Here is a 14,956-nt window from a genome sequence, read left to right as displayed (position 1 = left end):
AGGGATATATTTACATGCGTAAGCGGATCACTCTGCTGTACACCTGAAACTAACACAACTATAGTTCCATAAAGTTAAATTTAAAAAAAATAAGCAAAATAAATTGGAGCTTATAATCTGGGGAATAAAATTGTGGTTCATTTCTATTCCTTTTTATCTTTTATTTATTCTTGATGTTTTTAAACCTAGAACATTTTTAAGTTAAAAAAGAATCAACAAGGACAGGTTGAACACTGAGGCTTTTCTCGAGCTAATCATCGGGTAGTACTATTTTCATCTTTCAAATCTTTTGTTCTCTGTGGCTATACGGCTACAGCATAAGTTCTCCCTTATAGGTTATACATGCTCTGGCAGATCCCCCTGCAGAGGCGGATTCACTGTAAAAGTATTAGTAATAAAACTTAATCTTCAGGGACCCCTGACTCGCACAAGACAGCTTCCAAAGCCCTATACCTAATTTTTTCCTCAACATTTATAAATATAAAAATTTTCAAATACTCAGAAATGTCAGTAGAGTTATGCTCTGAACATCTGAATAGTCACCACCTAGATTCTACACCTAACAATTCACCATATTTTATCACATACTTATCAATTTAGCCTTTCTTCTTCCTACTGTTGATCCATCCTTATTTTTTATGCATTTAGAAGAAAATTTTAAACATCAACACAATTCATCACTAAACATTTCAGCATTTATATTATTAACTGCAGTTCAATATTTGTTTACAGGGTGGTGGTGGTTGTTTGTTTGATGGGGGAAGGTAATGTTTCCATGTTGTGAAATACACAAATCCTAAATATACCATTTGATGAGATTAATAAATTCATACACATGACTGATCCAGACCCCCATCAAGATGACAAACATTACCATCATGCCCCCAAGTCCTATTATGTGCATACAGTCAAACCCCCTCTTCACTCCTGCCCTGCAATTCTGATTTAAATGGCATTTTTGAGGTATAATTGTCCCACAGTGGATTACACGTTTCACATGTGTGATTTGATGTTTTGACATATATACGCACCACCACAATCGAGATAATGGATATGTGGATCCGTTCCCAAAGCTTCTTCATGCTCCTTTACAATCACTCCCTCCCACCACCCTACCACCCCCATTTCCCTAGGCAACCACTGACCTGCTTTCTATCATTACTGATTAGTTTGTGTTTTAAAATTTTATATAAGTGTAATCATATGATATATGATAAATTTGCCTTCTTTCAGTATAACTTTTGAGATTCATCCATGTAATCACATGTATCCTTAATTTATTCCTTTTCTAGCTGAAAAATAGTTGAAAACTATGGCAATGTATGAGTGTAACCATTTATTTATCCTTTGATCTGCTGATGAACATTTGAGTTGTTTATAATTTTTGGCTATTACAGATAAAGATGCTATTGATTTTTATGTACAAGCCTGTTTGAATATGTTATTTAAATTTATTTTTTAACTTTTAATTTTATATTGGAGTATAGATGGCTACAGAAAAGGCAATGGCACCCCACTCCAGTACTCTTGCCTGGAAAATCCCATGGACAGAGGAGCCTGGTGGGCTGCAGTCCATGGGTTCGCGAAGAGTCGGGCACGACTGAGCAACTTCACTTTCACTTTTCACTTTCATGCACTGGAGAAGGAAATGGCAACCCACTCCAGTGTTCTTGCCTGGAGAATCCCAGGGACGGGGGAGCCTGGTGGGCTGCCATCTATGGGGTCACACAGAGTTGGATACCACTGAAGTGACTTAGCAGCAGCATAGATGACTAACAATGTTGTGATAGTTTCAGGTGGCATATACTTTTCAGGGGGTATATATAAGTAATGGCTCCTCTGCCATTACTTATACAACAGTGAGAATCATTCAAAATATTTTTCTTTCTACTCCATAATATTTGTATTTGTTTACAAAATAAAATTCCTTTCTCCTCATACTAACTTTGCTCAGTAGAAGCTGCCTTAAAGGCAGGAAGATGAAAAAAAAGTACAAATGCTAAGGTTGGCTTTGGTGACAGGCATCTTCTTCACCAAAGACTTTAGGCGAAACAGCATGAGGCACAGTTTTAATATTTTCATCTTTTCAAAATGGACTAAAAAATCTTTCCCTTACAACTTCCTCCCGCCACAAAGTTCAAACAAAGAGCGGTAAAAGCCTTCTTCCGTTTTTCTCTTTGGGGGCTGGGCGTGTGTTGACGGACGTTGATTTCTACCAATTGTACGAGGCTTCCTTGCGCGTGGTCCTGCCTACCCCGTTTACGAAGGGTCAGCCAATGAGAGCGCCGCTGTTTCAGTCAGCGGCGACCAAAGAAAGAAGAAGAGAGGGTATTGGCTACCGGCTGGAACTGCTGCCCAATAGGAACAGGCCGAGCCAGCACCTCAGGCGGGCAGCTTGAGCTGCTGGCAAGTGCCTGTAGTAGCCAGTCCGGCAAGTTTTTCTATGGGGGTTGCTGCGCCTCCGGCGACCTGGCGAGTCTGACCGTGTGCTCTGGCTTCAGGTGAGGTGGGCACTTGCCTCTCCCCAGGCCTTGGGCGTCTGGGTCCGGGACGACTTCCCCTGGGTCCCTGGACGCAGGGCCCGAGTTGGGCTGGGGGCGGGCTTGAACTCGGTGGTCTGAGGAGATTTGGGCGCTCCGGGCGGTCCCAACGGTCGGAGCCGAGGCACCTAAATTCCCGTTCTTTCGGGGCTGCTGGGGCGGCCCCCGAGGTGCGGGTGGGGCGGGGAAGGAAGCAACTCCGGATTCCTGGAAGGAGCAGAGTTCGCCGCAGGGCTGGAGTCAAGAGGTCGCTGGCCCGGAGTCAGAGGTCCCTGGTCGCTCTCCAGGGAGTGGAGCCTCGGACTCTTCATGTGCAGATAACTGCTGTCGCACGGAGTGCCCGCTACTTGCCTCACTTTCAAGTTGAACGAAAGACTTATCGTTCTATCCAGCTTTACCTCACAGCAACACTGTGACGTAAATACTTGTATTATCCCCACTTTTTAAAGACGAATAAGTCGAACAGGGAAGCTGGGCAACCGTCCTAAGTAAGGTCCTCAGGTAGGACGTGACCGAACACGGATTCGAACCCAGGTCGGCCCGACTCCCCGCCCGCGCCTCGTCTTCTTTTTAATTGGGAGTCTTCATCGCGCCTAGCGTGGACATTGGTTGAAATCTGAGTAAGAAAGCTTGGGAAAACCACGGGATGTCTACGGGCTGCTCACGGCATGGCGGGGACTCGCCCCTGCTCAACCCCAGGCCTGGCGAGTTTTGTGTTGGCCCACATTGATGGGGAAGCTTTGCTCCAGCACGGGGCTGTGTAGAGAACTTTCTTCCAGGATGACGTTGTTCTCTATCTCTTCTGTCTGTCAATATTGGGTGCTGATGCGTTCTTAGAAGTTGATTGGTTTTGCGTTTTTAGGTGTATGTATGGTGGGTAATTCAGTAAATATTTAGCATCTGCTGTGTACTTCTTGTGTAGGATACACCGATGAATGAGGCTGGGATTTGGCTCTGGGCCTTTCACATCTCACCAGAACTTTTGTTCTCTAATCAGAACTGGCATATCATGGGAAGAAATTTCACTTTTTAATGTTAACCGTACTGAAAAGTGCACAGAATAATTTTTATTTATTTATTAAAATATAAATTTATTTATTTTAATTGGAGGTTAATTACTTTACAATATTGTACTGGTTTTGCCATACATCAACATGATCCACCACAGGTATACACGTGTTCCCCATCCTGAACCCCCCTCCCAGTACCATCCCTCTGGGTCATCTCAGTGCACCAGCCCCAAGCATCCAGTATCATGCATTGAACCTGGACTGGCGACTCGTTTCATATATGATATTATACATGTTTCAATGCCATTCTCCCAAATCATCCAACCCTCTTTCTCTCCCACAGAGTCCAAAAGACTGTTCTACACATCTGTATAATTTTTAATCTGAATAATTTTTAAAAGATTGGTCCATTCACCACCCCTATCTAACAAATTTTGACTTTGACCTTTTGGTAGAGTTTTTCTTTCTTTTTCTTAAATAAATAAATTCTATAGTCAAAGCCTCATAGGTAACCCAGCACCTTCCCGCTCCTTAACTGGGTATTTTTCATGCTTGGGCTTTTTTATACTACCTTATATTTATAAATCCATATAGTAGTGTGGTTTTGCATATTTTTAAGTGCCCTAAGGATGGAATTAATGGAGTTTCATCTGTAGTCTGCTTTTTTCTTTTCAGTATAATTTTTGAGGAAATTTACTGAATTGGGATTCTTAGTGGGAAGAGAGTTTATGGTTCCATCTTGACCAGAGGTTTTGCTTCACTTTTTTTTTTCATTTTGAGTTCTCATTCTTGTACTTCAGTTAGTCAAGTATTCTGACTTAACCTTTTAATATTATTATTTTTTGCTGTCTTTCGTTTTCTGAGAGTTCTTCAGGTTTATTTTACAATCCTTCTATTAAAGCTTTTATTTTGATGTTTTTCCCTTGGCATTTTAAGTTTGGATTTATTTTATTTACTTACTTATTACCATTTCTTTCATCACATTTCTTTTTTCCAAGTTTCTTCTCTTTGTCTGCTTTGGTCTCCTCTCATGTTGGAGGCTTTTCTTGAATATCAGTTGTTGTTTGGCTGTTTGTTTGTTTTGCAGAGAGACCCCCCGCCCCAGAAGACTGATTGGAAGCTGTGTATGAATGACTGAACCTTACCAACCAAGGGACTTTTACCGTTAGCTATAAGGACAGAGACCCAGCCATTTTCTTGAGATTTACAAGTGTTAGTATTTATAGATCTTTTCTCTTCAGCTGGTTTTCTCTAGGGAACATTCCTCTAATCTCCTGCCTTGAGGCATAGAGAATGTGTAAAAACCAGAATATTGCATTCTGGATTTGTGCAGCTGGGGAGAAGGGTTGGAAGTGTTTCACACTTGTGAAAGTTTGTAGAATTTCACTTAACTCCTTGTTTTCACTGCTGGTCTTAAGTCTGTGTGGTTCAAAATTCCAGTTTTCTGCAGCATAGGGGGAGATGTTTTTTATTGTTGCCTTGAGGAACAGATTACTTTCACAGGCTTTCAGCTGATCCTCCTTTGCATCTCCACCTTTCAATGCTATCTTCTGTGATATGTGGTTTCTACAGTTCCCTCAGTGGAAATTAGCTTGCTTTTCAGTACCACACAGTCCTATCAGTTGTTGGTACGGAAAACTGATTTGTATGTCTCATACTCTCTTTGCTTTGTGCTTGTGATTTATTCTTTTTTTTAATGCTGTTTCTTGCAAGGGGATTGGGGTCATGTTCATGGATTTTCAGAAATGACTGAGAAAGAAAAACAGACTTTATCTGCTGTGTTTATTGGACTTCTCTGCATTTATGCTGACCACTCCAGTCTGGCCTCTACTCATCACTTTGGGGAAACAGCTCTTTTCTAGATTATCTGTCACCTCTACATTGCTAAATCTAGTGGTCATTCTTCCCCTCAGTAGCACTTGACACACTTGACTGTCCCCTCCTTGCATCATTCTTCCAAGACACCACACTCTCCCAGGTTTTCTCCTACCTCATGGTCTTGGTTTCTGGGTTCTCTTCCTATAACTGTTATTCTTTTAATGTCTCTGGTATTGGCCCTTGGCCTGCTTTTCTTCTATCTCAACACCTTCTTAGGTAGTTAATCTATCCCAAGATTTTAAGTGGCATGACTATGCTGAGGATTCTTAAAGCTGTCTACTCTTCCATCTCCACTGCTACTAGTCTTGCCTCTGTGACCACTAGTTTATACTCTCATAATAGCCTATAAAGTGGTCACTTTGCCTGCACTTTTCCTCCCCTACAGTCCATTCCTAACGCAGAAGAAACTCCTTACCAAGGTCTTCTAGTGAAAGTGTTGTGTATCATCAACTTCACTCCTCATATTAAACCTCATACTGTCTGCTCTTTCTTACTATTCTCGTTATGCTGGGCTTCCTAGTTTCTCTGATGCACTAAACCCATACTTAGCAGACACCTTGTATTAATTTTCTTCTGAAACTCTTTCTTGGCTCTTCATATGGCCAACTTCTTTTAATCCTTCTTGTCTTGGTTTAATTTTCACTTATAAGAGGCCACCTCTCACTGTTGTGTCTTGCCCCCCACTCCCAAAACCAAATGGCACAATATATAATTTTTCACATTGATTTGTTTATTCTCTCATTTGCTAGAATGTAAATTGTATTATGCCGGGTCTTGTCCACTTATCTGTTTGCCTCTGTGGAGTGTCTGACTATATGACAGATGCTTAAATATTTCTTGAAAAATAGACTAACGTAGTGGAGTAGAGACAGGAAACAAATAATGAAAGGAACATAACCAGTGCTTAATAAATATTTGTTGAATGGACTAACAAATGGACTTACAGACAGAAAACAAAAGTAATGAAAAAGTTGAAGTAAATAAAGGTTGCTCAGCCTTTTTGGAGGAAATAGGTAAATTTCTATTTTGAGTTATTAATTGAGTTATTTTGTGGAAATGTTCTTTCTGTGTTTATTTTTTGCACTTTAGTGCCATTAAAGATGAATATTGCCTACTAAAATTAAATATAGCATTGGATGCATTTCTTGTAGTAAATGTCCATATATAGGTCATGACAGAACTGCAAGAGGTCTGGGGGATTATTTTCAATAGTTCAATTCTCTTATTTTATAGATTCTTTTAAAGACTAGTGCTATGATCACATGACTTTATGTTTTCGAAGGGCAAACAGGATAACTGGTTAAAAGTCCTTATAAGAAAAGAGCTAAAATCATCTTTTTAAGTTTATCAGTTTTGTCAAGAATGATCTTAAACAAATATTAAATGATAGACATAATTAGATAAAACATGCCACGTAGCTGATACATTTTACTAATACTTTTTACAAATATTGCTTCCTCAGTGATGGCTCATGAAGCAATGGAATATGATCTTCAGGTGCAATCAGATCATGGTGCTGCAGATCAGCCTGCTCCTGCTGAGGTGGTCAGCAGCCAAGGGGGACCACCCCTGCTCCAGCCTCCTCATGCTGAGGAGGCCAGCAGCCAGGAGGGACCGCCCGTGTTGCACCCTATACTTGCTGAGGTGGTCAGCATCGAAGGAGGACCACCCCTGCTCCAACCCATTCCTGAGGAGGTGATCAGCAGCCCAGAGAGAGTGCCGCTGCTTCCGCCTATTCCGCAGATATCTGTTGATCTGACAGAGGAAGTGGAGCTCTCAGGAACAGAGACTGTGGGGAACCTCAATCCAGGAGTTTTAGAGGAGTTTAGGCTGGAATCTGGTGCTAACCGCACTCCCCAAGTGCCTTCATTGGATTCAATGACCAGCTTCATCAGTGGGCTGCAGAGACTTCATGGCATGCTGGAATTCCTGCGACCAACTTCAGACCGCATTGTGGGGCCCGTGAGAGCGAGGAGGAATAGGAGGAGTTCTGCTTCACGGAGGGCAAGAGCAGGAGGGTCCCAGAGGACAAACAGTGCCAGGTAAATAGAAGTGTAAATAGTGGGATTAGTACCTGATTCGGAATTATGAACTTTAGGCCCTGATGATAGCCCCAGTACTGCCAGGAATTGGCATTGTGACTTGGCAAGTCGGGTAACCTTTCGGAACCCCCAGTACCTCATAAATCAGATGAAAATAAAATTACTTGGTTTATTTACTTCACAAAGTAGTGGAGAGGATAAAGGTATACAGATAGGTTTTGAAAACTTGTTGGTAGTTTGTTAGCAGTGGTGTCTGCAGAGGCTGGCTTTTCTTTCAATCATTTGTCTCTTGTACATCAAATATATACATATATATATTTAACTTGCAAGTCCACTCCACTTGCCCAAGATTCATTGTTCATTGGCACTCCATTTAGTGGTACAGTAGATTTTGTAAGATGGGCAGGCTGGATTTAGAGAATCCTTGTGAAAAGTAGAGTGTGAATTAATATAGAACTTATCTGACTAAGTGGGAAACATTCTAGCCCTCCTCACCTGATACTGTGTTGTAGAGTTAAAAATAATTTTCTTCCATAGGTTTTGGTTTGAACTTGCCTCTTGAAGGGGTTAGCTGTCAAGTCTTGACAGTTATTATGAAGAATAACAGTTGTATATATTTTAATCTGTTTTTTAACTTCTGCTTTATTTGAAATACTTAGTTCCACAGTTGGCTTTCTAAATGTCTTCTTAATGTTGAAAGAAATTGAATTCAACCTTTTCATTTTAAATGTGAAAGAAACTTGGACCCTGAGAGAATGATCTATTCAGGGTCTCGGAGTTGACAGTACAAAGGAAGTTAGAGCTGATGTTGGAACCTGGATCTGACTGTTGTCTACAAAAGCAAATAAAGGAAGCTTCAATCAGATCCATTTTTCTAACACTGTGAAAATAATGAGAGGCTTCCATGGTGGTCCCATGCCTAAGACTCTGCACTCCCAATGCAGGGGGCCTGGGATCAATCCCTGGTTAGAGAACTTAATCCCACATGTGGCAACTGATAGTTTGCATGCCACAACTAAGACCCGGCACAGCCAAACAAATAATAAAAAATAAATATTGAAAAGAATGAGATGGCACTAAATAGTGGTAGCTGGGCCATCTGTTATCTGTGTTTTACAAATGAGGAAGATGATGGGGTGATTTATGACTTGACTGAGATAACCCTGGAATTGGAATTGTGCCTTCTGATTTTGGATTTCAGCATCCTTTTCAGTGGATCCTGCTGATTAGTGTATCAGGGCTGCTGTTACTGTGGCTGTAGTCTCTCATGCCTGGTCAGTGCTGGATGTGATCCTTCAAGGGTGAGAAGTTCTGTGTTGACAGGAGTTGCAAGTGCATGCTACTCTTGTTATTTTAAGGTGCCATTTACAATGATTTTCAAAGCAAAGTAGGATTTCATATATTTGTGTCATAGATGAAGGTACCTTGTAGTGCAATTTGGGGACCCTGTTGAAATAATAAGGGGGCTGAGAGTTGAGAGTGGTATCCTCAGGAACTGTGAAGAGGACTCTTAAATTGTCCTCAGGCTTGGTTGTTCATACATTGGGTGAGTGGGTGAGGGGATTGCACTTGGTTGGGGACATTAGTGTAATGAGTTCACAGGAGAATGACACTTATAAATCAGGTGCCAATTTACAGAGAAAATTAGAAACAGCACAGAGACCAGATTCTCTGGCATTGTCACCATGGTTCTCCTAGAGGATACTGACACACAGAAGCCAAACTCTGCAATCAGAAAATTTCTTGATGTGTGTAGAATCTGTGCTCAGGGATTGAGCTACATAATTTAGATGTTAAATGATGTCAGTTTGTCTGTCTCCACAAAGAGAATAAATCGTCAAGGCAAAGCAACTGTGCAGAGAACATGGATTCTGGAGCCTGATAAATGAGACTTAAAATTTTTTGCTGTTAAATATTGTGTTGTAAATTAATTCCACACTAAATTCACACAGAAGTCTGAGCTTTCCCAGGACTGATTTGCTTATACCTTCTGAATATCCTGAAGTGAAATTCTCATTATGTTGTTTGGCGGCATTTACTCACCTGACACACTACCCCTGCACCAGGTATTGAGAGCCTGGCCCAAGGTGGGATGCTTTTGCCTCAGGCTCCACCACGTTGGGGAAACCTACCTAGTGGGATATTTTTCCCAACTACTTCTCAATCAAGGTCACAAACTCCTTTCCTATTTCTTTGTTTGAGGCTGCTTGATTCTGACTGTCAGCGTCATCATTCATTTGTCAAATATTTGTAACACTCCACTATGTGAGAGACTGAACTTTTGCCTTGGAGATACATACATCTGAACAGGACAGATCAGGGTACCTGTTTTCATGGAGCTTATGGAATCTAGGACTACAGAGGGAAAGCAAGGGGCAAGAATTTATTCTACTGTTATTTAATCCAGAGATGATTAGTACAGGAAAAGAAGAGGATTTCAAGACTATACTCCTAAGCACTGTCTCCCAGTTGCTCTTCATAGTCCCCTCCTGACCTTGGAAATGCCTATTTGCTAATAAAAGCAATATTAATGAGTGATTTAAAAAAACTAATCACTTAATTTTTGCTGGTTTCTATATAGAATGCTATTGATAAGCATGTAATGATGGTGGTTTAGGCGCTAAGTCATGTCCGACTCTTAAGACCCCATGAACTGTAGCCTGCCAGGCTCCTTGCCCATTGGATTCTCGAAGCAAGAATACTGAAGTGGACTGCTATTTCCTTCTCCACAGGATCTTCCCGACCCAGGAATTGAACCTGGGTCTCCTGCATTGCAGCAGGCAGATTCTTTATCAACTGAGCTATAAGGGAAGCCCTATGCATATAATAGGTTAACTTTATTATATATTTCATTTAGTTCAAATGTTCTTAGGCAGTGCTGTGCTTATGTGCTTATCCTCATGAGTAGCTATAGTTGCTGTTCATGCACAGTTCTTAAAAATAAATTTGTAAACTTGCTTAGCATTTTCTTAAAAAAACAAACCTGAGTGACATCAGTGCAAATGGCAGAATAAGGACCTCAGAAAAATCCTCTGTATCGAATCAATGAAACAACTGGCAACATTTATCAAAATCAACTTTTTCAGTATTCTGGAAATTATCCAGTGCTTGTAGCAGTTCAGTGAGTGAGTCTCAAAGAAAGCCAGTTGAGTCTCAGTAAGAACTGTGAGCTTTGTGGCATTCCCTATTCCCATTCTCTTCAGCTCCATCAGTTCAGTCGCTCAGTCGTGTCTGACTCTTTGAGACCCCATGAATCGCAGCACGCCAGGCCTCCCTGTCCATCACCAGCTCCCAGAGTTCACTCAGATTCATGTCCATCGAGTCAGTGATGCCATCCAGCCATCTCATCCTCTGACATCCCCTTCTCCTCCTGCCCCCAACCCCTCCCAGCATCAGAGTCTTTTCCAATGAGTCAACTCTTCGCATGAGGTGGCCAAAGTACTGGAGTTTCAGCTTTAGCATCATTCCTTCCAAAGAACACCCAGGGCTGATCTCCTTTAGAATGGACTGGTTGGATCTCCTTGCAGTCCAAGGGACTCTCAAGAGTCTTCTCCAACACCACAGTTCAAAAGCATCAATTCTTCGGTACTCAGCCTTCTTCACAGTCCAACTCTCACATCCATACATGAGCACAGGAAAAACCATAGCCTTGACTAGACGGACCTTAGTCGGCAAAGTAATGTCTCTGCTTTTGAATATGCTATCTAGGTTGGTCATAACTTTCCTTCCAAGGAGTAAGCGTCTTTTAATTTCATGGCTGCAGTCACCATCTGCAGTGATTTTGGAGCCCCCAAAAATAAACTCTGACACTGTTTCCACTGTTTCCCCATCTATTTCCCATGAAGTGATGGGACCAGATGCCATGATCTTCGTTTTCTGATTGTTGAGCTTTAAACCAACTTTTTTTACTCTTCTTTCACTTTCATCAAGAGGCTTTTTAGTTCCTATTCACTTTCTGCCATAAGGGTGGTGTCATCTGCATATCTGAGGTGATTGATATTTCTCCCAGCAGTCTTGATTCCAGCTTGTGTTTCTTCCAGTCCAGCGTTTCTCATGATGTACTCTGCATAGAAGTTAAATAAGCAGGGTGACAATATACAGCCTTGACGCACTCCTTTTCCTATTTGGAACCAGTCTGTTGTTCCATGTCCAGTTCTAACTGTTGCTTCCTGACCTGCATACAGATTTCTCAAGAGGCAGGTCAGGTGGTCTGGTATTCCCATCTCTCAGAATCTTCCACAGTTTACTGTGATCCACACAGTCAAAGGTTTTGGCATAGTCAATAAAGCAGAAATAGATGTTTTTCTGGAACTCTTGCTTTTTCCATGATCCAGCAGATGTTGGCTATTTGATCTCTGGTTCCTCTGCCTCTTCTAAATCCAGCTTGAACATCTGGAATTTCACAGTTCATGTATTGCTGAAGCCTGGCTTGGAGAATTTTGAGCATTACTTTACCAGCATGTGAGATGAGTGCAATTGTGTGGTAGTTTGAGCATTCTTTGGCATTGCCTTTCTTTGGGATTGGAATGAAAACTGACCTTTTCCAGTCCTGTGGCCACTGCTGAGTTTTCCATATTTGCTGGCATATTGAGTGCACCACTTTCAAAGGATTTGAAGTAGCTCAAGTGGAATTCCATCACCTCCACCAGCTTTGTTTGTAGTGATGCTGTCTAAGGCCCACTTGACTTCACATTCCAGGATGTCTGGCTCTAGGTGAGTGATCACACCATCGTGATTATCCGGGTGAAGATCTTTTTTGTTCAGTTCTTCTGTGTATTCTTGCCACCTCTTCTTAATATCTTCTGCTTCTGTTAGGTCCAGACCATTTCTGTCCTCTATCGAGCCCATCTTTGCATGAAATGTTCCCTTGATATCTCTAATTTTCTTGAAGAGATCTCTAGTCTTTCCCATTCTGTTCTTTTCCTCTATTTTTTTGCATTGATCGCTGAAGAAGGCTTTCTTATCTCTTCTTGCTATTCTTTGGAACTCTGCATTCAGATGCTTATATCTTTCCTTTTCTCCTTTGCTTTTTGCTTCTCTTCTTTTCACAGCTATTTGTAAGGTCTCCCCAGACAGCCATTTTGCTTTTTTGCCTTTCTTTTCCATGAGGATGGTCTTGATCCCTGTCTCCTGTACAATGTCACGAACCTCATTCCGTAGTTCCATGAGGCACTCTTGTCTATCAGATCTAGGCCCTTAAATCTATTTCTCAGCTCCATAGTAGTCTTGAAAACTGCCTGAAATCACAGAAAAGGGCAGTAGCCTAGAAGCAACTAGAGAGAGTAGAATGGAATTGGAGGTACTTTGAAACCTCAATGGCAAAGAAATCTTTTTTCACCTGTTCATTGATTTCCTGGAAAATGCCACTTGAAAGGTTATTCTTGTCTTAGTCCTAAAAGCTTAAAGCCTATTCCCCAGGATCTGCCTGAGGCAGTGGATGGTCACTGGGGCAAACATTAGACTAATCAGAAAGCCTAAAAGGAAAAGCTGGGGGATGTAATCTTCATATGGGGTTTTAAAAAGTTCTGACATATTCTTGGGAATCTAAAAGGCCACATACATAGCAAGGGCTGTGTGCAGATGTACCCATGCTCAGGAAAGGCCTAAGAAGGCACTAAGGCAGTTAGCTCTCATCTCTGGCTGACCTTGAGGCTCTGCATAAGCAAGAAATGAAGTCTAAGGTAGAGTTGTCACCTGCCTGGGTGATTATTGATGCTGTGCCCCAACACACACGTCAGATACCTCAGCGAAGACTGGGAGGCTTACTGATTCCAGGTGTTTAAGGAAATCTCTGTCTAGTCGTGAACTGAGCACAAAGCTAAGCAGCATGCATAGCAAAGAATGCAAACTTTATAGAATTACTTCAGAAAGTCACTAAACAAACAGTAGCAACTATAACAAATAACAGCAACCAACCCTGGGAACGGTGAATTCTCATTTCCAGAGTTATCACATTATGCTTTATGAGATGTCCAATTCTCAAGAAAATATAAGACGTGTAAAGCAAATATAATCATTACACGGAAAAAAAAAATGTTTATGAAGAAACCAAAATGTTGAACTTACTAGATTATTTAAATATATTCAAAAAACTAAAGCAAAAGATAAAACACTGTCACCAGATAGACAATTTTAATAAAGAGACTGAAGTTATAAAAATGTACAAAGTAGAAATACTGGAGTTGACACATGTACTAAATGGAAAAAAAATCGCTGGAGAGCTCAACAGAAAGTTTGAGTGGGCAAAAGAGAGAACTTTAAACTTTTTTTTTTTTTTTTAGCATTTTTAACTTGAAAAGAAAAATGGCTTAAAATGAGAGTTGAAACAATAATGACTGTAGCCAGACTTAATACCCCCAAAGACCTTGGTCTGAGTAGCTGCAGCAGCAGAATTCATGAGGCTGTATTTGATCAACAGGGCCGTTTTTTTATCTTGCCCATTCTCTTTTCAGCCCCCTAATATCAGCAGACAAATTGCTGAGTTAGTTTTCTCTCTCTTTCTTTTAATGTATTAATGAGTCATGTCTTTAAAAGGTATTGACAAGAGAAGTACCAGTAAAGTAAGATTAGCTTTTAGCAGAAGGGTCAAGCTTCAGTGTGAGCTAATGGAATAATTGAATGGAAAGAGCATATGTAGTCCAGTCAGCATCTGCCTGAATCTCTGTTCCTACTTCAACATTTAGTGGCCTGGTGATGCATTAAAATGACTAGGATTTACCTCCAGATTACTGTAGATTATTCTTGTGATGATAGTACGTTGTACTAGAATTCTGTTGTCCTTCTCCATGCATAGGTTGAGAGCACCGTTGGATGCTTTCTTTCAAGCGAGCAGGACCCAGCCTCGTTCGTCAACCACCTCTTATGGTTCAGAGACTAGGAATCCTGTCTCTGATGACTTGCAGGTATCAGGTGGTTCTGATTCTGACAGTGACAGCTCCACAGAGTTTGAGGAGGGAGTGGCCCAGGCAGAGGAGCCTGAAGCTGTTGTTTTAGAAGGTGAGTATTCTTTATCCAGATTTCATTCACAAGGTCAACATCCGAAAAGCTTAGGCTCCAGAGGCTAGAAACTCTAGACTTGTGTTTTGATACTTTTCCTCTTCACTCTGGATGTCATAGATTACTGCTTTATAGTACAGAGCTTACACTCACTCAGTCAGTTCAGTCACTCAGTCCTGTCCTACTCCTTGTGACCCCATGGACTGTAGCATGCCAGGCCTCCCTGTCCGTCACCAACTCCTAGAGTTTACTCAGACTCATGTCCATTGAGTTGTTGATGCCATGAGCTTACACTGGCCATAACTATACAGAAAGAATTTTATCTGGCTTGCAATTTTATGTGATTTGTGACCCACTGAATTGGTCACTTTTTTCCAAGTCTGTGATAAGAGATAAACAGGATGAGCCTAGGGCATTTTATTGTGGTAGAAAGCAAAGTTGTATGTCTTACAGTTATGTCAGTAGGCATAGGTGCAACCTTGAAAGAGAA

The 14,956-nt window shown here is 41.2% G+C and overlaps 1 protein-coding gene across 1 annotated transcript in view; it reads left to right on the top strand.

Moving 5' to 3' along the window:
- The first annotated feature begins 2,444 nt into the window (after positions 1 to 2,444).
- RFWD3 (ring finger and WD repeat domain 3) overlaps positions 2,445 to 14,956 on the top strand; it is a 38,779-nt gene continuing 26,267 nt past the window's right edge. The window contains exons 1-3 of the mRNA XM_068992359.1: positions 2,445 to 2,501; positions 6,891 to 7,470; positions 14,264 to 14,466. Of these exons, the coding sequence (XP_068848460.1) occupies positions 6,893 to 7,470; positions 14,264 to 14,466 (781 nt within the window). The 5' untranslated portion in view covers positions 2,445 to 2,501; positions 6,891 to 6,892. The remainder of the gene's footprint in view (positions 2,502 to 6,890; positions 7,471 to 14,263; positions 14,467 to 14,956) is intronic.

Source organism: Capricornis sumatraensis, chromosome 20 (assembly GCF_032405125.1).
Source record: "Capricornis sumatraensis isolate serow.1 chromosome 20, serow.2, whole genome shotgun sequence".
Classification (NCBI taxonomy): domain Eukaryota; kingdom Metazoa; phylum Chordata; class Mammalia; order Artiodactyla; family Bovidae; genus Capricornis; species Capricornis sumatraensis.
The sequence above is the reverse complement of the archived record's forward strand: the minus strand, read 5'-3'. Positions and strand labels throughout refer to the sequence as shown.